Here is a 24885-nt window from a genome sequence, read left to right as displayed (position 1 = left end):
TGTACGGTGCACATTGCCAGGATCCGCAAAACACACACAGATGTGTGCATCAAGTTTGCATCATGTGCTCATGACCAACAGGCTTCAGAGGCTCATGGGTTGGACCAACCTTTGTGCGGCCACACCTCCGAGGTTCATCTAGTAAGATTTCAATCACAATTCCCAGCATGCTCCATTTAATTCTATGAGTTCTGAGAAGAGCAGAGCAATTATGCACGCTGGGAATCGTAGTTTCCCAACATCTGGAGTGCCGCAGGTTGACCTCCCCTTCTCTATGGCAGTGTTTCCCAACCAGTGTGCCTCCAGCTGTTGCAAAACTACAACTCCCAGCATGCCCGGACAGCCTTTGGCTGTTCAGGCATGCTGGGAGTTGTAGTTTTGCAACACCTGGAGGCACACTGGTTGGGAAACACTGCTCTATGGCATGCCTTATTAGGGACGTATTCTCGCCTGCTGGATTTTGAGTCTCCACTATACTTTCCCAGCCTGTCGACCACAACGTGTCTACTGACCTGTGTAGGAGATTTGGTTTTACATAGTTGTTCTTGCAGCTGGTGTATGTGTTTCTTGGTGTCTTGGATTTCCTTAAAGAGCCGAGTGGATGGCGAGCTGCTGTACTCCTCCTGGGAAGACTACCATGAGAAGCAACATTAGATCTGAAGGACCTAAAGAAGCATCCAGCGGCTTCTACACCTAAACTGATACCAACCTGTAACTGTTCTTTCTCCTTCTGCAGCATCTTCTTCAGGATGTCTAATTTCTGGTTGTGCATGATATTGTTCTCCTCCTGTTACAAGAAGTGCAGCAGATATACAAGTGTGTAGGAAAAGAAATAATTCATATTATTTGTCCTCTCATTTACCATCCAGCTTCAAGTACCCGGCATAGGCTACTTTCACACTGGCGTTTTTACTGGATCCGGAAGGGTTCAGCAAAAACGCTTCCGTTACTGATACTACAACCGCCTGCATCCGTTATGAACGGATCCGGTTGTGTTATCTTTAACATAGCCAAGACGGATCCGTCATGAACTCCATTGAATGTCAACGGATCCGTTTTCTATTGCGTTAGAGAAAACGGATCTGTCCCCATTGACTTGCATTGTGGGTCATGCCGGATCCGTGTTTCTCCACATCCCAGGACTGAAAGAAAACCACAGCATGCTGCTCTCCGGTATTAGAACAGAATGCATTTTGGAGCACTCCGTTCTGTTCAGTTAAGTTTTGTCCCCACTGACAATGAATGGGGACAAAACGGAAGCGTTTTTTTTCCCGGTATCGAGACCCTATGACGGATCTCAATACCGGAAAATAGAAACGCTAGTGTGAAAGTAGCCTTAGACGTGGGTACTGGGGGTTGACACTGTATAATTAGTTTCATGCCTGCAGCTGTCCTCTCCGGCATAGAACAGCCTGCCACAGTTCTCCAGATCCAGCATTGCCAGATACTGCCTCCTGCCTGCCGGCCCCATTGACTATTGTGGGGTCCGGCAGATATTTGGCAGCTATTCGTCAAATATGCAGACAAAAACTGCTGCACGCCGATTCCTTGCCTTCTCTGCCGCAACAGCGAAAAGAATGCAAAAATATTGGTCATTTTTTTCCCCTCAAAATAAAATAAAATCATCAATAAAATAAGTCCTGTGCCAATCTGTTAGGCGCCATGCACACGACCATATCCATTTTGCAGTCCGCAAATCTCGGTAGTTGCAAAATACAGATGGAGTTCATGTGGCATCCGAAATTTTTGCAGACCCCTTGACTTCAATGGGTCTGCGGTCCTCATTTTGTGGACAAGTATAGGACATGTATTTTCTTTTTGCAGAACGAACACACGGATGCACAAAAAAACTGGATCATCCGTGTGCTTTCTGCACTGGTATGTCCATACCGTAAAAAGACAGACGATATGCACATAATGCAGACCATGGACCTGTTGAAAACAAGGGGTGCACAAATAAAATGTGGATAGCACACTGACCGCATCTGTATTTTGCAGACTGCTAAATTCTCAGTCGTGTGCCTGGGGCCTTGGTAATATTTTCTTCTATTCATCTTCCAGTGCTCGTACAGCTGACGGCTACTCCTCCAAAGCTGCCATTGATAAATGTGTTTTATCCTCAGGATAGGTAATTAATATCCGATCAGTGGGAGCCAGATAACTCGCACCCCCTGCAGAACATGTATTTTGAATGGAACAGGAAGCAGAGCTTCATCCAAAGTGTAGGTGCTAGGATCCTGGGCGCTGAGCTGCAGTAATCCCGCATGACCATCACACTATGAACAGACTTCTCCTTCCGACTCCATCGAAAGTGCTAACTCCAGCGCTGGAGGCTGCATGGAGCCGCTGATCGGTGGGGGTGGGGGGTGTCTGGCCCTCACTGATCAGATAATGATGACCAATGAAATGGAGATTGCAAGTAAGCACAAAAAGTTAGAAAGCCCTATTCTGCAGCTTTGTGAAGTCAGGATCCTGGAGAGCAGGGCTTGAGAAATCCACACTGTTTCCAGAGCCAAGCGTTTCCAAAGCTTATAATAGCATTTTTTTAGGCATTTGTTCTTTTGTCACATTTAAAAGGGTTGTCTGGTTTTAGAAAGAAACTGGGCAAACCCCAGGATCCACCTGAAATAAAGTCCAGGTAAGTACTTACCTAACAGATCCTGCGCTGCCATTTTAGTTCTTCCGGCAGGGCTCCATGTACTCAGCAGTAGCGGTGACGTCCGTTCAGGTCAAGTGTTGTCCATGTGACATCACCGCTTCAGGTGAACATAGAGCGGCAGCGCGGGATATGTGAAGCAAGCGCTTACCTGTTCTTTATTTCAGTAATTCAAGTGGATCCTGGGGGTTGCCGGGTTTCCTCCTGAAACCGGACAATACGGGATTCGTTGTCGACGAATCCCGTTATCGGATAATCGACCGATTCGTTGCTTTGCGGGCGGTCAGGCGCTATGCCTGCGGGTCCTTGAACTTTAAATCAGTGCATCTTTATTACCTTACAATGAAGCTCCGGCAACAGGCAGAGCGGGCGGCAGGGTAACGTCACTTACTCACGTGACACGCCTGCCCCGCCTGCTTCATTCATAAAGTGGGCGGAGCAGGCGCGTCACGTGAGTAAGTGATGTTATGCTGCCGCCCCCTCTGCCTGTTACCGGAGCTTCATTGTGAGGTAAAAAATATGCAGTGATTTAAAGTTCAAGTAAAAGTTACTGCCAGAATAGTCTACTGCTGTGAGCGGCGGGGCCGGGGCTGTTATGGGGAGGGGGAATCTGTGGATGGCGCTGTTATGGGGAGGGGGAATCTGTGGATGGCGCTGTTATGGGGAGGGGAATCTGTGGATGGCGCTGTTATGGGGAGGGGGAATCTGTGGATGGCGCTGTTATGGGGAGGGGGAATCTGTGGATGGCGCTGTTATGGGGAGGGGGAATCTGTGGATGGCGCTGTTATGGGGAGGGGGAATCTGTGGATGGCGCTGTTATGGGGAGGGGGAATCTGTGGATGGCGCTGTTATGGGGAGGGGGAATCTGTGGATGGCGCTGTTATGGGGAGGGGATCTGTGGATGGCACTGTTATGGGGAGGGGGAATCTGTGGATGGCACTGTTATGGGGAGGGGGAATCTGTGGATGGCACTGTTATGGGGAGGGGGAATCTGTGGATGGCACTGTTATGGGGAGGGGGAATCTGTGGATGGCACTGTTATGGGGAGGGGGAATCTGTGGATGGCACTGTTATGGGGAGGGGGAATCTGTGGATGGCACTGTTATGGGGAGGGGGAATCTGTGGATGGCACTGTTATGGGGAGGGGGAATCTGTGGATGGCACTGTTATGGGGAGGGGGAATCTGTGGATGGCACTGTTATGGGGAGGGGGAATCTGTGGATGGCACTGTTATGGGGAGGGGGAATCTGTGGATGGCACTGTTATGGGGAGGGGGAATCTGTGGATGGCACTGTTATGGGGGAGGGGGAATCTGTGGATGGCACTGTTATGGGGAGGGGGAATCTGTGGATGGCACTGTTATGGGGAGGGGGAATCTGTGGATGGCAACTGTTATGGGGAGGGGGAATCTGTGGATGGCACTGTTATGGGGAGGGGGAATCTGTGGATGGCACGGTTATGGGGAGGGGGAATCTGTGGATGGCACTGCTATGGGGAGGGGGAATCTGTGGATGGCACTGCTATGGGGAGGGGGATCTGTGGATGGCACTGCTATGGGGAGGGGGATCTGTGGATGGCACTGCTATGGGGAGGGGGATCTGTGGATGGCACTGCTATGGGAGGGGGATCTGTGGATGGCACTGTTATGGGGAGGGGGATCTGTGCACTGTTATGGGGAGGGGGATCTGTGGATGACACATATAGCATAAGATGCTATACAGTGTCATCCATAGATCCCCCCCATAGCAGTGCCATCCACAGATCCCCCTCCCCATAACAGTGCCATCCACAGATCCCCCTCCCCATAACAGTGCCATCCACAGATCCCCCTCCCCATAACAGTGCCATCCACAGATCCCCCTCCCCATAACAGTGCCATCCACAGATCCCCCTCCCCATACAGTGCATCCACAGATCCATAACAGTGCCATCCACAGATCCCCCTCCCCATAACAGTGCCATCCACAGATCCCCCTCCCCATAACAGTGCCATCCACAGATCCCCCTCCCCATAACAGTGCCATCCACAGATCCCCCTCCCCATAACAGTGCCATCCACAGATCCCCTCCCCATAACAGTGCCATCCACAGATCCCCCTCCCCATAACAGTGCCATCCACAGATCCCCCTCCCCATAACAGTGCCATCCACAGATCCCCCTCCCCATAACAGTGCCATCCACAGATCCCCCTCCCATAACAGTGCCATGCCACAGATCCCCCTCCCCATAACAGTGCACAGATCCCCCTCCCCATACAGTGCACAGATCCCCCTCCCCATAACAGTGCACAGATCCCCCTCCCCATAACAGTGCACAGATCCCCCTCCCCATAACAGTGCACAGATCCCCCTCCCCATAACAGTGCACAGATCCCCTCCCCATAACAGTGCACAGATCCCCCTCCCCATAACAGTGCACAGATCCCCCTCCCCATAACAGTGCACAGATCCCCCTCCCCATAACAGTGCACAGATCCCCCTCCCCATAACAGTGCACAGATCCCCCTCCCCATAACAGTGCACAGATCCCCCTCCCCATAACAGTGCACAGATCCCCCTCCCCATAACAGTGCACAGATCCCCCTCCCCATAACAGTGCACAGATCCCCCTCCCCATAACAGTGCACAGATCCCCCTCCCCATAACAGTGCACAGATACCCCTCCCCATAACAGTGCACAGATACCCCTCCCCATAACAGTGCACAGATACCCCTCCCCATAACAGTGCACAGATACCCCTCCCCATAACAGTGCACAGATACCCCTCCCCATAACAGTGCACAGATACCCCTCCCCATAACAGTGCACAGATACCCCTCCCCATAACCGTGCACAGATACCCCTCCCCATAACCGTGCACAGATACCCCTCCCCATAACCGTGCACAGATACCCCTCCCCATAACCGTGCACAGATACCCCTCCCCATAACCGTGCACAGATACCCCTCCCCATAACCGTGCACAGATACCCCTCCCCATAACAGTGCACAGATACCCCTCCCCATAACAGTGCACAGATACCCCTCCCCATAACAGTGCACAGATACCCCATCCCCATAACAGTGCACAGATACCCCTCCCCATAACAGTGCCATCCACAGATCCCCCTCCCCCATAACAGAGCCATCCACAGATCCCCCCCATAACAGTGCCATCCACAGATCCCCCCTCCCCATAACAGTGCCATCCACAGACTCCCCCCATAACAGTGCCATCCACAATTTGTTTTAATATGGCCTTTGAACCTAATTTTTCAAGTAAAATCATATAAACCCTTTTTTTTTGTCATATTGGTGTTTTTTCCCGATTAAATCGATCAAATAATCGACAACTAATCGATTAATCAAATAATCGTTAGCTGCAGCCCTAATATACACACACACACAAATAGATGCACTGAAGCATCTTCCAATATGGAGTCCTGGAAAGTTGGCCATCCCAATTAAATAAAATAAATAAAAAAATTAAAAGGTTGGTTCCATTAATTTCAGTCAGACCGCACAGGGCACTATTGGGAAGATTTATCAAGACAAGCATTTTCTGCGACTGTCTCGATATCCCCTGCGCACACCTCCTTATAAATTAGAAATCTGTGACAGCTCAGAGCTGCCGTAGATTTTGGGCTTCATTTACACCACAAAAACTAGTGTAAATGAAGAGGAGTGTGCTGCTGTGGCTGGCCATGCCCCCTCCCCGCCAATGACATGTCGCCTTTTAGAAAAGTGGCGAGGACGGCAAAAAAGGGGAGATGCGACAAAAAACCTTACCTGCGACTTTTTAATGTCACTTTTCTGGCGCACAGGGAATGATAAATCCCCCCCTTGAGAACGCTCTTTAATTTAACCCCAAGTAAATCAGTTACTCACCCCCACTAATACGGGGCTAGTTATTCTTTCTAAGGGCCCGTGTCCATGATTCAGTGGAGACATGTGCAAAGGAGAGAATGGATCGCTCTCAGATAAAGGGATGTGTGGGGATCCGGGAGGCCGACCTTGTACTGTAAGAGCCACGTAGGAGCCGGCTGTGTAGAGAAAAGGTAAGAGTCAGAACAAAAACGGGGACAAAACAAGCAAAGTACCAGAATGCCTTCTAAGCCTGTCTTTTATTTCATACTAAAGGTACATTCACACAAATGTACCGCGGATCCGCAAAATACGGATGTGGTCCATGTGGCATCTGCAGTTTTTGCAGATCCATTGACTTTAATGGGTCTGCAGTTCCCAGGACACATTCTATCTTTTCCAGAACAGATATACGGACCCGGACAGTATCCTATACTTTGACACAAAATGTGGACACGTTGAAGTCAATGAGTCCACATGGACAGCATCCGTGATCTGAGGACTGCCAAATGGATACGGTTGTGTGAACGCTCTACGTTTAAAAGGGGGGGGGGGGGGGCTACCATTACAACGTGTATTACAACCTATCCTGTGGATAGGGGATAAGTGTCCGATTGGGGAGGGCCTGACTGCTGGGGCCCGCACCAATCACTAGAATGGGGTCCGTCTTCCCCATTTGAATGGAGCAGCATACACGTACGCATGCCCGGATATAGCCGAATACAAGCAATTGTCTATCATCCGCGGCCCCATAGAGTTGAATGAAGAAGCAGTGCACATGCAGGTCTGCAGCTTAATTAAATGGGAACACATGGGGCCCCGTTCTTGCTATCGGCGGGGGGACCAGCAGTTGGACCCCTGCTGATCAGACACTGAATAAGGGGATAAGATGTTGTAATGGGACAACCCCTTTAAAGCTAAAAAGGCTACAATGCAAATTCCCAAACGCAATGCGAGGATCACAAGACGGCTCATCTGGATTTATCAGACACACACACACACAAGGAATTAGCAATTTAGGATTAATATTTTCTTTTACATTTTTAGTAGAAAATACACTTACACTTAATAAGCTTTACAACTTCAAGATGATTGGAGTGTGTGACCAGGGTCCCATTAACCTGAAAGAGAAAGAAGATGAAATAAAAAAAGCTAAAAAGAAACTGAAAATAAAGGCTATGTACACCTTTGGAGGCGATTTTTTTAAATATTGGATGTTGCTCATTTTTGGAGATTTTTTTTTTTCTATTGACCGTTTATTAAAAATATTCAGCTGTTCTGTCACAAAGTGTTAAAGGGGTTGACAGAGTTATTTTTTTTATTCTTTTTATATTTTATGTTTCTAACTAGGCAAATCTTACAGCTTTCCAATTAAAGAGCTTCTGTCACCCCCCAAAAGTAATTTTTCATTTTTGGGCTAATTAAAATCCTTATAGTGTGATTATTCAACATATAGTGCTCTTGCATTTTTCTGTGGCTTAGTTTCTTTAAAAACCGCACTTTTATAATATGTTAATTACCTGGCTACCAGCAAGTAGGGCGGTTGCTTGCTGGTAGCCGCCGCATCCCCCTTTCAAAATAACACCCCCTCCTCCTGTTGATTGACAGGGCCAGCGAGCGATCTCCTCCTTCGGCTGGCCCTGTCTGCGTTCCAAATCTCGCGTCTGCGCCGTACCGGTTTTCAGTCGGCGCATGCGCACTGAGAGGAGGACTTTGCTCCACGTCTGCGCTGATGACGTCACATCTACACCCGGCGCAGGCGCACTGAGGAAGGAGCGGCCGACTGAAGACCGGTACAGCGCAGGCGCGAGATTTGGAACGCAGACAGGGCCAGCCGAAGGAGGAGAGCGCTCGCTGGCCGTGTCAATCAACAGGAGGAGGGGGCGTTACTTTGAAAGGAGGATGCGGCGGCTACCAGCAAGTAACCGCCCTACTTGCTGGTAGCCAGGTAATTAACATATTATAAAAGTGCGGTTTTTAAAGAAACTAAGCCACAGAAAAATGTAAGAGCATTATATATTGAATAATCGCACTATAAGGATTTTAATTAGCCCAAAAATGAAAAATAACTTTTAGGGGGTGACAGAAGCCCTTTAACTCACTTTATCGCCAGTGGCTGGTTTCTCAGACTTACTGAGGGTCACATGACCTGTGATGTCAGCTTCTCTCCCTGCTCTGATAATGATAGTGCACAAGCCTGAGAGATTGGTCACTGTGCTGGCCACGCCCCCCTGCACTGCAGCTGCTGCTTATTGCTCTCTCCCAGGATTCTTTACCCCTTCAGCTGCATAGACTCAGTGCTGAAGTGTTTACTGTGTAGCTGCAGGCAGTGAGGAGATAAATGCTGGGCACAGGAGCTGAAAGAGAAGTTCTGCAGAGCATTGCAGGTAGGGGCGAAGATCCTGTGTGTATTAGCAGTTTCATTATACAGCTGGGACTTGTAGTTCTACACATACAACATGCTGCTGAGTCTCCCAGCAGGCAGACATGTCACTCAGGGCAGTACTTATTCACTCCCTTAGCAGTGCAGGGGGAGGGGCACAGATTGTTCTTATTGCAAGTAAACAAAGGGCCAGAAGAGAACCAGGAAAATTTTTTGCCTAAAACTTGCTTAGCTTAGTTATATAATCGCTGACCAACAGATTTACAATGCTATATATTTTTTTTTCCAGAACTCGGACAACCCCTTTAACTGTTTTTCTAGCTGAGTGACTGGTACTTTTACTGTCACTTTGTGCAGTTTATCTAATAAACCTTATCTCTAAACTACTGAGAAGTCATAAACACCTATTTAAGCCACATTCTCATCAGTAAGACAAGAACCGAGCTATAATGAGTGTTTAGGAGGTCTGAGAGCAGAGATAAGGAGTCCATCTGCTCCTGGTCTGACTGAAAAGCCAGAAAATTCACAGGCTGCTACTAGAGCATGTCAGCTCTGTACAGAGAAAAGGATGCCATATTATTAACCACTTCAGCCCCGCTAGCTAAAACCCCCTTCATGACCAGGCCACTTTTTACACTTCTGCACTACACTACTTTCACCGTTTATCGCTCGGTCATGCAACTTACCACCCAAATGAATTTTACCTCCTTTTCTTCTCACTAATGGAGCTTTCATTTGGTGGTATTTCATTGCTGCTGACATTTTTACTTTTTTTGTTAATCAAAATTTAACGATTTTTTTTGCAAAAAAATTACATTTTTCACTTTCAGCTGTAAAATTTTGCAAAAAAAACGACATCCATATATAAATTTTTCGCAAAATTTATTGTTCTACATGTCTTTGATAAAAAAAAAATGTTTGGGCAAAAAAAAAATGGTTTGGGTAAAAGTTATAGCGTTTACAAACTATGGTACAAAAATGTGAATTTCCGCTTTTTGAAGCAGCTCTGACTTTCTGAGCACCTGTCATGTTTCCTGAGGTTCTACAATGTCCAGACAGTATAAAACCCCCACAAATGACCCCATTTCGGAAAGTAGACACCCTAACGTATTCGCTGATGGGCATAGTGAGTTCATAGAACTTTTTATTTTTTGTCACAAGTTAGCGGAAAATGATGATTTTTATTTTAATATTTTTTTTTCTTACAAAGTCTCATATTCCACTAACTTGCGACAAAAAATAAAAAATTCTAGGAACTCGCCGTGCCCCTCACGGAATACCTTGGGGTGTCTTCTTTCCAAAATGGGGTCACTTGTGGCGTAGTTATACTGCCCTGGCAATTTAGGGGCCCAAATGTGTGAGAAGTACTTTGCAATCAAAATGTGTAAAAAATGGCCGGTGAAATCCGAAAGGTGCTCTTTGGAATGTGTGCCCCTTTGCCCACCTTGGCTGCAAAAAAGTGTCACACATGTGGTATCGCCGTACTCAGGAGAAGTTGGGGAATGTGTTTTGGGGTGTCATTTTACATATACCCTTACTGGGTGAGAGAAATATCTTGGCAAAAGACAACTTTTCCCATTTTTTTATACAAAGTTGGCATTTGACCAAGATATTTCTCTCACCCAGCATGGGTATATGTAAAATGACACCCCAAAACACATTCCCCAACTTCTCCTGAGTACTGCGATACCAGATGTGTGACACTTTTTTGCAGCCTAGATGCGCAAAGCGGCCCAAATTCCTTTTAGGAGGGCATTTTTAGACATTTGGATCCCAGACTTCTTCTCACGCTTTCGGGCCCCTAGAATGCCAGGGCAGTATAAATACCCCACATGTGACCCCACTTTGGAAAGAAGACACCCCAAGGTATTCCGTGAGGGGCATGGCGAGGCACAAGTTAGCAGAAATTGTTTTTTTTTTTGTTTTTTTCTCACAAAGTCTCACTTTCCGCTAACTTGGGACAAAAATTTCAATCTTTCATGGACTCAATATGCCCCTCACTGAATACCTCGGGGTGTCTTCTTTCCGAAATGGGGTCACATGTGGGGTATTTATACTGCCCTGGCTTTTTAGGGGCCCTAAAGCGTGAGAAGAAGTCTGGAATATAAATGTCTAAAAATGTTTACGCATTTGGATTCCGTGAGGGGTATGGTGAGTTCATGTGAGATTTTATTTTTTGACACAAGTTAGTGGAATATGAGACTTTGTAAGAAAAAAACAAACAAAAAAAAAAATATATATTTCCGCTAACTTGGGCCAAAAAAATGTCTGAATGGAGCCTTACAGGGGGGGTGATCAATGACAGGGGGGTGATCAATGACAGGGGGTGATCAATGACAGGGGGGTGATCAATGACAGGGGGGTGATCACCCATATAGACTCCCTGATCACCTCCGTCATTGATCACCCCCCTGTAAGGCTCCATTCAGACGTCCGTATGCGTTTTGCGGATCCGATCCATGTATCCGTGGATCCGTAAAAATCATACGGACGTCTGAACGGAGCCTTACAGGGGGGTGATCAATGACAGGGGGGTGATCAATGACAGGGGGGTGATCAATGACAGGGGGGTGATCAATGACAGGGGGGTGATCAGGGAGTCTATATGGGGTGATCAGTGGTTCATAAAGGGTTAATAAGTGACAGGGGGTGGTGTAGTGTAGTGTAGTGTGGCGTTTGGTGCGACTTTACTGAGCTGCCTGTGTCCTCTGGTGGTCGATCCAAACAAAAGGGACCACCAGAGGACCAGGTAGCCGGTATATTAGACGCTGTTATCAAAACAGCGTCTAATATACCTGTTAGGGGTTAAAAAAATCGCATCTCCAGCCTGCCAGCGAGCGATCGCCGCTGGCAGGCTGGATATCCACTCGCTTACCTTCCGTTCCTGTGAGCGCGCGCGCCTGTGTGCGCGCGTTCACAGGAAATCTCGGCTCTCGCGGGAGGACGCGTATATGCGTCCACCCAGAAGAGCAGGGCCGCCGGCAGGACGCAATCCTGCGTACGGCGGTCCTGAGCAGGTTAATAAAGACCAATTAAAAAAATTATTTAGGATCAAAATGAGTACAATGCAATAATAAAAAAAAATTGCCCCCAAAGGTGTACATAGTAACAGAGGTGCACCGTATTATGAAAAATAGTGCACGGATGTAAGAAAAGGTAGAGCAACTATAGAGGTAGAGTACTATATAATGGCGTACAATGCAATAAAAGGGAAGAAATATACACAAAATAGATGTTCCGGCAAGTATGAGAAACAGTCACATATACTTTATATACCTGGTTGTTACATAAACTGCAATAGTCAGTAGCTGTACCTCTAGACCTCCCCATAAATACGCAGTCGCTTTGGCTGAGTGTGCATGTGTTTTTTATGGGAAGATGAGAATGAGCTTCTGCTAGACACCACTGTTTCCAGAGAATAAAGGACCAGGCATGTTGAGACTCGACAGCCCAATCCTTCGTAACTCCGACATCTGCGGAGAAAACGTCAGCCAAACATCTAATGCTACTTCCACATTAGCATTTTCAATTCCGCTATTGAGATCCGCCATAGGAGCTCAATAGCGGAAGAAAATGCTTCAGTTTTGTCCCTATTCATTGTCAATGGGGACAAAACTGAACTGAATAAAACGGAGTGCACCAGAATGCATTCTGTTCCGATATGCAGCGTTTTTCTGTCCACGATGTGGTGCAGAACAAGACGGATCCATCCTGACACACAATGTAAGTCAATGGGGATGGATCAGTTTTCTCTGACACAATAGAAAACTGATCCGTTCCCTAATGGTGTTCAAGACGGATCCGTCATGGCTATAAAAGACATAATACAACCAGATCTGTTCATGACGGATGCATGCAGTTGTATTATGGTAACGGAAGCGTTTTTGAAGATACATGCCGAATCCGCCAAAAATGCTAATGTTAAAGTAGCCTAATTCACAAGTGATGATCGGCGGATCCGGCCACAAACAGTAGTCTCAACCAGAATTAATCTAATGAGTATGCGCTTGGCAAAGGGGGCGTGCCCTCGAAATGTTGTGTTGATGGTGCGGTGTGCTGCCGTGGTGCTGGTAACAGATGTCCGTGAGGATGCCGGGCGAGAGCAGGTGTTAAATGCAATATACGAATCCATGCAATATTTTTATGGCAAGTTTTAGAAGTTCAATAAAAGGAGCATAAGGTATAAATGTCCTGGCTATATGAGTCATTGTCATTAGCTTGGAAAGTTTATCAAATAGTAAATACCAAATGTTCCCACGAATTGCGTCTGACACCACAAGGATAGAATAAAAAGTGATGACCAGGCATGTAAAAGTGGCCCAACTTATTTCACACGTATTGCAAAATTATGTCTGCATTATTTTTTATTTTCCATCTATGTCCCAAGTATTCTGCATTACATGGGACCGAGATCATGCAATAACCTTACACAGAATCTGTCAGCACTTCTGACCGTGCTAAACTGCTGATAGCACTAGTGAGGGGTTGAGGATAACAGTACAAACATGCCTTTTGCAGTGATATTCTTATCAGGAGTAGTGTGAATGTGAAGTTTTATTCTGCCAGATCCTGCTCCTGGAAGTGACCAGGACAAGGCTTCACTCTGAAGTCCTCTCTGATCTCTGCATTAAGATGCTTCCAAGCCCCTCCCCTCTGCGTGACAGCTGTAGCCTCCAGGAGAAAAGTACGGCTGTCACTCAGAGCAGAGGCAGGACAGTTAAAGGGGTTTTGTCCCTTCGGCAAATTGCATTTATCATGTAGAGAAAGTTAATACAAGGCACTGACTAATGTATTGTGATTGTCCATATTGATTCCTTTGCTTGCTTGATAATTTTTCTACTGCATAATGATAATACATGGTTACGACCACCCTGCAGTCCATCAGTGGTGGTCGTGCTTACACACTATAGAAAAAAGTGCTGGCCTCTCTGGTGGCCAGGTAAGTGGTAGCTCACATAGGCCGGTGCTTTTTTTTCCAAGCACAGCCATTGCTGATGGATTGCAGGGTGGTCATAACCATGGAAACGAGCAGTGTATAATGTGATGGAAAAATGAATCCAGCCAGCAAAGGAGACAATATGGACAATCACAATACATTAGTAAGTGCCTGGTATTAACTTTCTCTGCATAATAAATGCTATTTCCTAAAGTGAGCGAAGCCATTTAAGTCCAACCCTGGGTACTTGCAGGAGCAAAATCTGTCAGAATAAAACTTCATATTAACACTACTCCTGATCATAAAGCTCTACAGAAGGTATGATTATACTGCTCGCACCAGCACCTCCTTAGCGCTGCCAGCAATTTAGCATGGTCAAAACTGCTGACACACTCCATTTAACTATGTTTCTGGGAACTTTTATAAATGGACTAACATATATACAGTCCTGATCAAAAGTTTAGGACCACTTGAAAAATGGCAAAAAATCCTATTTAGCATGGCTGGATCTTAACAAGGTTCCAAGTAGAGCTTCAACATGTAACAAGAAGAAATGGGAGTGAGACAAAACATTTTTTGAGCATTCAATTTAATGAAAACGAATAAACTGAAACAGGTTGTTTTTAAGCTGATCAAAAGTTTAGGACCACACCTCCAAAAGAAATCCAACTTCCAAACAAGAACTCAGTAATGAGTAGCTCCGCCGTTATTGTTGATCACTTCCAAAATTCGTTTCGACATGCTTGATGCAAGCGTTTCCATGAGGTGAGTGAGAACATTTCTCCAAGTGGTGAAGACGGCCGCACGAAGGCCATCTACTGTCTGGAACTGTTGTCCATTTTTGTAAACTTCCCTTGCCATCCATCCCCAAAGGTTCTCAATTGGATTTAGATCAGGGGAACACGCAGGATGGGCCAAAAGAGTGATGATGTTCTCCTGGAAGAAGTCCCTTGTCCTGCGGGCATTGTGTACTGTAGCGTTGTCCTGTTGAAAAACCCTGTCGTTACCACACAGACGAGGGCCCTCAGTCATGATGAATGCTCTCTGCAACATCTGGACATAGCCAGCACCCGTTTGACACCCCTGCACTTCCTGGAGCTCCATTGTTCCACTGAAGGAAAAAGCACCCCAGACCATTATGGCGCCCCCTCCACTGTGGCGCATAGAAAACATCTCAGGTGGGATCTGCTTGTCATGCCAGTAACGTTGGAAACCATCAGGACCATCAAGGTTAAATTTTTTCTCATCAGAGAATAAAACTTTCTTCCACCTTTGAATGCCCCATGTTTGCTGCTCTCTTGCAAAGTCCAAACGAGCAGTTCTGTGGCGTTCAAGGAGACGAGGTCTTTGAAGACTTTTTTTTGTTTTTGAAGCCCTTCAGTCTCAGATGCCGTCTGATGGTTATGGGGCTGCAGCCAGCACCAGTAAGGGCCTTAATTTGGGTTGAGGATCGTCCAGTGTCTTGAAGGACAGCCAATTGGATCCTCCGGCTCAGTGCTGATGACATTTTTTGGGGTCTTCCACTTGACTTTTGTTCCATAACCCTCAGGCTCATTTAAGAAATTCCAAATGACTGTCTTACTGCGTCCCACCTCAGCAGCGATAGCGCGCTGTGAGAGACCCTGCTTATGCAGTTCAACAACCCGACCACGTTCAAAAAGGACGAGTTTTCTTGCCTTTGCCATCACAACGTGTCACTACCTGACAGAAAATGACAATGAATCCACATCTTTGCACATAATTGGCTTTTTCCTCAGCCAAAAAACGATTTAAAAGCAGCCATGAAGCACAGCTTACCTGGATTAGGCTGTGCTCTTTTATCTTGAAATCCGTCCAGCAGTTACTTCAAAAAACGACTTTGATCAATAAGGAAATGCGTCCTGAAGGTGCCCAGAGGGGCGTTTTTTTCTTCTTAGTGAGCCCAGTACCGCCCCTCTTTCAGTGCCCAGCCCGCCTTCCTTGTACAGTCTAACCGCCGCCCCCAGCCTGCCACAGCCTCCCCTCCCTCTCCTCCCCCTCCCTCACGCCGAACGAACTCTCGCACAGGCGCAGTACCCACTGAGGGCTGCGCCTGTGCGATCATCAGGAGACTGAGGGCGGCAGCTTCATCCTCGTCACTGGGCATGCGCCGAGCCCAGTGACGTCCGATGCTCGCTCTTCCCTCAGTCAGCAGGGAAGAGCGAGCATCGGACGTCACTGGGCTCGGCGCATGCCCAGTGACGAAGATGAAGCTGCCGCCCTCAGTCTCCTGATGATCGCACAGGCGCAGCCCTCAGTGGGAACTGCGCCTGTGCGAGACTTCGTTCGGCGTGAGGGAGGGGGAGGAGAGGGAGGGGAGGCTGTGGCAGGCTGGGGGCGGCGGTTAGAAAGTACAAGGAAGGCGGGCTGGGCACTGAAAGAGGGGCGGTACTGGGCTCACTAAGAAGAAAAAAACGCCCCTCTGGGCACCTTCAGGACGCATTTCCTTATTGATCAAAGTCGTTTTTTGAAGTAACTGCTGGACGGATTTCAAGATAAAAGAGCACAGCCTAATCCAGGTAAGCTGTGCTGCATGGCTGCTTTTAAATCGTTTTTTGGCTGAGGGGAGGTGACAGAATCCCTTTAAAGGCATGTGGTCCTAAAATTTGGATCAGCTGAAAAACAGCCTGTTTCAGTTTATTCGTTATTTTCAATTAATTAAATGCTCGAAAAATGTTTTGTCTCACTCCCATTTCTTCTTGTTGCATGTTGAAGCTCTACTTGGAACCTTGTTAAGATCCAACAATGTAAAATAAGATTTTTTGCCATTTTTCAAGTGGTCTTAAACTTTTGATCAGGACTGTACATATATATATATATAGTGTTGGGGGTAGTAAAAGGTACTATCGTTAAAAGTATGCCCCAAGGCAAGCTATACATATATAACTTGGTAGAAACCAGTACAGGAGAAGTGTATTTTACCTTAATGATGCGATCTCCCGTCTGCACCCCAGCCCGCATGGCCGCTCCATCTGCAAGTGAACCGCAAACATTTAATAAAGACAATTTACCGCTTTCATCTATCATTCTCTTTTACATTATCTAGTTTATTGTAGTGACATACTGTGTGATCATGTTATCGGTGAGTCACATTATGACTAATGCTTCATCCGAAGTCATTTGGTTCAAAACTTTGGAATAATACTGTAAGGAGATTCGTCTCCGTACAGTATTAGGCGATATGCACATGACCATTGTGTGTTTTGCGGTCCGCAAATTTGCAGAACTGCACGGAGAGCCATTAATATTACTGCCTATTCTTGTCCGCAAAACGGAGTGCTGTCTGCATCTTTTGGGGCCCCGTTGAAGTGAATAGGTCCGCATCCGAGCCGCAAAAACTGCAGCTCGGATGCGGACCAGAACAACAGCCGTGTGCATGTAGCCTTAGAATGTATGGGCTCTGATGAGCCAAAGTTATTCACGAAGTCTCATATTTATTAAGAATTTTTAAAGTGAAAACCACTTTAAAACTTGAAACCGAACTCAGCTTCTGTTCCAACCAGTACCTGAGAACCGAAGCAGAGTTTGGTTTCAAAATCAACTACCGAAGTTATTCAACGAAGTCACGCGCGACTTCGTGAATAACTTCGGCTCATCGGAGCCCATACATTCTAATGCTGTACGGAGACGAATCTCCGAACAGTATTATTCCGAAGTTTTGAACGAAGCGACTTCGGATGAAGCATACGAAGCTCGCTTCGCTCAACAATAATTATGACAGCAAAAATAGTGTAGTCTGCTGCGTTATTTCGAGAAAAAAACACCAAAAAGAAGGAAACTAGGCGGACCCAAAGATCCACCAGGATCTGTTATACCATAATTGTCATGGCTCCGGTGATAAAGGCAGCAATGATGCCAACAAAAACGGAGCCTTACTAAACAAGGGCCAATTGACGGACTTGACTGGATAGCTCAGTTAATTCAAGAGTGGCGCCAAGGTTGCAGTTTGATATTGGTTTGGTCTCTCCAGAGGGGTCAGTAAACTCATAAATCACCACTAGAAACGGCTTAAAATTAGGCATTAGGCCTCTTTCACACGAGCGTGATGGATTACGTCCGGATGCGTTTAGTGAAACTCGCACCATTTTGCAAGCAAGTTCAGTCAGTTTTGTTGCGATTGCGTTCAGTTTTTTTCATGCGGGTGCAATGCATTTTTAAGCGTTTTTTCACGAGCGTGATAAAAAAAAAAAAAAAAAAAGGTTTACAAACAACATCTCCTAGCAACCAGTGAAAAACGCATCGCATCCGCACTTGCTTCCCTGCTGTGTAGTGAAATTTAGTGGGGGTCCCAGCGGTGAGCCCCCCACTGATATCTATAATGAGGAGTCTCAAGCGCTCAGCAGTGAGGAGGAGGAGCACCTCGATACTGCGGACGGCCTCAATAGTCTATCGGCCGCCTTCACTACCGCACTCTGCAGTGAGCCCTTCAGACTCCTGGATCTAGAGATCAGCGGGGGTCTCCGTGAATGCAGGGGCAGCAGACCACAAAAAAAAAAAAAAAAATTATAATAATAATAAAAATATATAGGTGGCACTATGCACTCTTTTTATTCTATTTCCTGAACATGATTATGGGGGCGGCCATATTGCCTGAGCTGTTGTTAACAGCATTTAGGAAGCATTGATTTGCGGCAGCCCCATGGTCCACAGACACCATGGTCAGGAGGAGACCCCACTGACCTCTATAGGAGAGTCTTCTGGGCATGCTCTGTGACCTGTGCAGAGGTCATTGTACAAGGGAAGAATAGAGAAGATCTGATAATTGCTTATTGTGAATGGAGGATCCTGTCTTATCTGTACACAGGGGTGATATCATTACAGGTAGGATAAGAATTACAGATTAGCAGATAACTGCAGTAAAGTCTTCTGTACAGGCCAAGTAGTAGCGCCTATTATTAGGCTTAGTGGTCCATGCAAAAACTGCAGGATTTTATGTTTTTTGTTGAAATGTAAAGACATGGAAAATTAATAAATATGTTAAACGTTAAAAGTGATTTAAACAATAGGCCCTTTTCTTATGACATGTTCCCTTTAATATGGCACAGATTTTTCCATGATCATATTTTAAATTCAAAATTTAATATAAAAAAAATATGTGTGTTCTGTGTTCTTATGCAGAAACCTCCATTGAAAGGGGCCAAAACCACGTGAAGATCCATGGCATGCACAACTGCAAACTTGTGACCGTAATCAGAGGGTCAGCCTTGGATTTCTGCAGCGGATTCCACAGCAGATATTCCTGACAGAAGAATCCACCGTGTGCACACACCCCCTTAGAAACCACCACCACGCTGATAGGTTCCCTTTAAAGCGAACCTGTCACCGGGATTTTGCCTATAGAGCTGAGGACATGGGTTGCTAGATCGCCGCTAACACATCGGCAATACCCAGTCCCCATAGCTCTGTGTGCTTTTATTGTGTAAAAAAAACAAAACGATTTGATACATATGCAAATTAACCTGAGATGAGTCCTGTCCCTGACTCATCTCAGGTTAATTTGCATATCTATCAAATCTTTATTTTTTTTTACACAATAAAAGCACACAGAGCTATGGGGACTGGGTATTGTGGATATGCTAGTGGCCATCTAGCAACCCATGTCCTCAGCTCTTTACCCTTTAAAGGAGTTATCCAGTATCTATAACAGCCCCCCCCATGTGTCGGGCCCCTCCATGAGAATATACATACCTCGCGGTTCTCCTGGTCCCTGCACTGCCTCTTCTCCCTGTTGACAGATGAAAACATCCGGTGTCGGGGGGGGGAGCAGCCAATGGCAGGCGGGGATGAACCTCCTAGGCACCGCGGGTGACGCTGGAGAGGCTCGTCCCCGTCTGCCATTGGCTGCTCCCCCCGACACCAGATGCTTTCATCCATGTACAGGGAGAAGCAGTAGCGGCGGTGCAGGGACCAGGAGCACCGCGGGGAGCGGGGTAAGTTTATTCCCACGGAGGGTCCCGGCACATGGGGGGGGGGGGGGGGGGCTATTGTAGATACTGGATAACCCCTTTAAGACAACTTCATCTTATAATTAAGCTCGAGATTTATGAACAAGGCAGAAGCAGACGATCCCCGTGGTGCCAAGAATGGCGTTCAGGGACCAAATTGTAATTGAGTTCACATTGGGATTTATGATTATGTCTAGAGACTCCTGGAGGACCCTCTAGACTGAGCCTGCGGCCATAAACGTCCATTCATCTCCTACTAAGCACCTATTAGGACGTATATCAGAGAGGAACTAATGAGAGTGCACACCATCGCCTTCATTACTCACACTAATAGCAGAGGTCTGCTCACTAACTGCAAATCTCAACAAAAAGGTCCCGATTTTGAAGGCGTGGACAATAAATCAGATTTCTGTTCTAAGGAAGAAAATATTATGTCCTAAAGGGAACCTGTCAGCAGGAAATTCCACGATAAACCAGGCACCATGCCTTGTAGGGCTAGATAAGATGAACCTAATGATATCTCTCACTTAACGGTCCGTTGCTTCATTCTGGAGGAAAAAGTGCTTTTAATTCATATGCAAATTAGCAGTTAAAGGGAACCTGTCACCGGTATTTTGTGTATAGAGCCGAGGACATGGGTTGCTAGATGGCCGCTAGCACATCCACAATACCCAGTCCCCATAGCTCTGTGTGCTTTTTATTGTGTAAAAAAAAACCATATATACACACACACACACACACACACACACACACACACACATATATATATAATCGTTTTTTGGAGGGTGGGTCTAAGTCACTGTGCACTCCTGCTCCTCTGCCAGCCCCCCCCCCCCCCCCCCTTGACTGATAGAGACAGGTTCCTACATACTCATCTCATCTGGTCCTGTCAATCAAGGAGAGGGAGAGGCTGGCAGGAGGGCAAGGGTGCACAGTGTTGCTTGGACCCACCCTCGGTGCACTGAAAGGGATTGTCTGGATTCAGAGCTGAACCTGGACACATCTCCGTTTTCACTGTATCGCGCAGGGCAAGGACTGTTTTTTTAGATATTTTTTCTTTTTTACAGAGGCTTGATCCTAGCAGTGTTCCCAGTGACGTCACAGGCACTAATGGGTGGGCTTTAGCGCTGCCCCAGCCGTTTTACAGGCTAGGGCAGCGCTAAGGCCCGCCCATTAGTGCCATGACATCACTGAGCTCACTGCTAGGCGGAAGCCCCCTGCTAGCTTACCCATCGAGAGCCCGGTACATCACCGGATCTCCAGAAAAAGCCTTTGTTGTGCACGATTCAGCTCATATCAGGGGGTCAGCTCTGAACCCTGACAACCCCTGTAACTGCTCATTTGCATATGGATATGGCCTCATGCACATGTATCAGTTCTGCAGTCCGTTCTCCACAGACAGCACATGTAGCCATTCATTTTAATGTGTGTTTTAGCACGGTTCGCGAGTCCATGGGTTCAGAATGGAAGCACATACTTACGGATCCATCACGCCCTTAATAGTCTATGGGTCCGTATAAAAACACGGACCCAACATGGACCCTGTCCGTCTTTCACGGCCCATTTATAGGAGACGCTCTGAAAATCTTATTTTCAGCTGTGCAGTGTCCGTGGAAGACTGATAACACGTGGCCAAAAAAATGGACACACGGATTCTTCACAGGTTTCATCACAGAGATGTGAATAAGGCCTAACCTGACAGCATCTTCTCCTCTTCATAAAATAACGATATCCCCAGGCGTATGTGAAAGGAACAATATCTGCCACTAGCATCATAATCAGAAATACGAATGAGGAGAGTAAAGATAGGTCGGGGCACTTACCTTCCTTCACCGACTGAACAAACACAGGGTTATCACCGCTGACCGTCAGCCCAAAGCCATTCTCGTCTCTCTGGATGATCACACAGCGCTGAACTAAACCTGCACCGAGAAGAGTCACAGCATTACACAACGGGGGCTGAGGAACAAGACTGGAAGACCAAGCGTCAGAAGATAAAAGCTACACGAGAAGCTCCACGACAAAGGAAAGGTCAAGACTTGTGAAGTGAATCTGTCGCCAAGACTTCCTGGTAACTGGTCAGAGTTCTGGTCAGGTAGGTGGAACAGACAAAGGTACATCGCACCTCCAGCTCTATAGCATGCGGTAATCAGTGGGCTTTAACTAGTTGAGGACCAGGGTCATTTTGGTCTTCAGGACCAGACACAGTTTAGCCGTTTTTCACAGGCCCGTTCAACAACTATAAGTTTTATATTTTCTTGGGTTAGCGACATTATTTTTAGGTTTCTTTTCATATGTATAGCCATAATTTTCCCTTAAGAATATTTAGGCTTATGGTTTAAAAAATAAAAAAAGACTGGCAGTAACAGAATTCGCTTATTCATCATTGTCTACGGTACCAGCCAGGTCAAGAAAAACAGCGGCGATTAGATTAAGGAACTTTTCTAGGGTGTTTTTTTTTTTTTTTTATTCTTGTTTTTTGCTTTTATTTTTATACTGTGTTCCTTAAAGGGATTGACCGGCCTTGGAGAAGACCCTTGGGGTCCTAATCTGTGGCTTTGAACATAAAAAACGCCACTCGCCTTTCCGTGGTCCCATCGCTGCTTCATTCCAAAGCCCAAGGAAAGCCAAAAATACAATTGGATGGAATTATCAGACAATTTTGTCGGATCATTTTCCATTTTGTACAGATCCAGTCTGCTTTTTCTTAAAGGGTTTCTGGCTATTAACGCTCTTAAACAGTCAGGTTTTCTGTGGAGACTGGAACTGGCCCATAGCGGTCATTACATAGGGCAGCATAGTGTGATGACAGATCCGTTTTAAAGGTACCCATAGATATCATATGAATGGGGGCAAGATTGGACAGCTTCTCTATGGAGTAGACCTGACTAACCAGTAATGGCACATGCCCGGATTTCAAATGTGTATCCGACTGTGGATTTAATGTTGTGTGTTTGGGTCATGAGAACCATGGGGCCTTTAAATGGCATCTGTCAGCAGTTTTGTACCTATGACCCTGGCTGACCAGTTACATGTGCACTTGGCAGCTGAAGACATCTGTGTTGGTCCCATGTTCATATGTGCCCACATTGCTGAGAAACATGATGTTTAAGTATATGCAAATGAAGCTCTAGGAGCAACGGGGGCGTTGACGTTACACTTCGAAGCTCAGATCTCTCTGCAACTGCTGCGCCCTCTGCACTTTGAATGATAAGGCCAGGCAGGCAAGATGATGATTTCACTGCCTGGACCTGTAAATCAAAGTGGAGAGGGCACAGCAGTTGCAGAGAGAGCAGAGTCTCTAGGTGCAATGGCAACGCCCCCGTTACTCCTAGAGGCTCATTTGCATATAATAAAACATCATTTTTCTCAGCCATAAGAGCACATATGAACATGGGACCAACACAGATGTCTTCAGCTGCCAAGTGCACATGTAACAGGTCAGCCAGTGTCATAGGGACAAAGACTCACTCAACAAGTCCTGTGGGTGGGATCTACATTACAAAGCTGCACCCCATCCGGATTGTTGCCCATGGAGTAGCTTTTATCTTTACAGATAATTCAAGAAAATCATCCTAACGATCACATAGCATTTTGCCCAGATTCTGCGGCAGTGTGATGTCCACGGAATTGTACACAAAGTGTCCGTTCATATGTTGTGGACAAATCGATTTATTTTTGCAAAAAATGAGACTTGATCACGATGTGTGAATAGACCCTTATAGCATTAAGGAAACCTTTACTGTATACTGCTCATTCACAAGGTAAACGGAGGCAGGCAGCAGAAAGCAAAGTGCAAGCAATTTATTTTAATTTGCATAGTGACAGCGCTAACCTGATTTGTTGGTAATAGATTTGAGAGAATTTTTGAAAAAAATAAAAATAAGCTCAAGACAATACAAGAGATGTACAGATCATATTACACCCACAGAAAAATAAAAATAAATCATTGGTAAGTAGAAGGCGTCCATTGATAAAACTGTAGCCAACCATTTATAATTTTTCGTACCCTTCCCAAGTTCCGCGCCATGACACCATCTTGTCACAGGTCTAAAAGACAATTCATTCAACTTCAAGGCTTTGCTTTTACGCCATACTTTATAGTGGACAAATGTCAGAGCAAAAGCAGCTACCTTGACCCCTGCGGGCCCCCTTATAAATCACCTTCTCATGCGTTGTTTAATAAACAAAGAAAAAGCGCACCATACGGTGAATACCGTATATAACGTATAAAAAATTACTCCAAACGGAGCCTCACCTTAAAGGGTTGTGCAAATGATAGGCACAACCCTATTGTAGACGCGATGGGAAAAGTTTAATTCCCAGAGAAAATGGCCGATGTGCAGCCACGGATGTAGATCTTCTTATATGAGTGCGCCTGGGACCTCACGGAGAATTGTTATGCAAATACAGAAACAACCATCCAGTCAGAGGTAGCCAAAGTCTTCAAACGTTTTTTTTATTATTATTATTTTCGGAAACCGTTCACCCAACGCGTTTAGGGGAACACTTCCCCTTCTTCAGGTGAAAACGTTTGATGAAGACTTTGGCTACCTCCGACTGGTTGGTTCGTCTGCGCTGAAGGATGGTTGTTTCTGTATTTCCCTTATAAATCACGTCCAATAAACTGAATTTGTAGAAACATCACGGGGATTATCAATGAAAACAAGACGCGCCTCAGCTCAACATTGTGGGCAGTCATGTGACCACTGCAGCCAATCACAGGCCTCATCAGTACACTGCTGAGGTCAGCGATTGGCTGCAGTGGTCACGTGTTGACAAAGTGACATCACTGCTGCAATCGGGGATGGTGTCCCATGTGTTGTCCAACATTATGGCAACATTATCCATTTTAGAATCTGCCTGCAGATTTAAAGGCTTTGTAGAACTTCACGGCACTTGTTTTAATGATTGCATTTAAGGGTACTTTCACATTAGCGGCAGGGGAGTCCGGCTGGTAAACAGCCTGTCGTATCCTTCCTGCCGCTAGTTCACGTGTGCCCCCGGACTCAGTCCCCATTGACTATAATGGGGGCGGAGTTCCGGCGGCAGCACAGCTGCCTCTTGCCGTGCGCTGCCTGAACATCGCCCCCGTCCCCATTA

At 46.3% G+C, this 24885-nt stretch overlaps 1 protein-coding gene across 2 annotated transcripts in view; it reads right to left on the bottom strand.

Annotated features, from left to right (window-relative positions):
• Positions 1-24885, bottom strand: part of ARHGEF12 (Rho guanine nucleotide exchange factor 12) — a 216996-nt gene that overhangs the window by 135509 nt on the left and 56602 nt on the right. For both annotated transcript variants that reach the window (XM_044292558.1, XM_044292557.1), the window contains exons 5-10: positions 21606-21704; positions 16760-16809; positions 7564-7621; positions 6525-6679; positions 710-787; positions 513-632 (exon numbers count right to left, since the gene is read on the bottom strand). In XM_044292558.1, coding sequence (XP_044148493.1) covers positions 513-632; positions 710-787; positions 6525-6679; positions 7564-7621; positions 16760-16809; positions 21606-21704 — 560 coding nt within the window. The remainder of the gene's footprint in view (positions 1-512; positions 633-709; positions 788-6524; positions 6680-7563; positions 7622-16759; positions 16810-21605; positions 21705-24885) is intronic.

Source organism: Bufo gargarizans, chromosome 4 (genome assembly GCF_014858855.1).
Source record: "Bufo gargarizans isolate SCDJY-AF-19 chromosome 4, ASM1485885v1, whole genome shotgun sequence".
NCBI lineage: Eukaryota > Metazoa > Chordata > Amphibia > Anura > Bufonidae > Bufo > Bufo gargarizans.
This window is presented reverse-complemented; position numbering and strand designations above follow the sequence as displayed.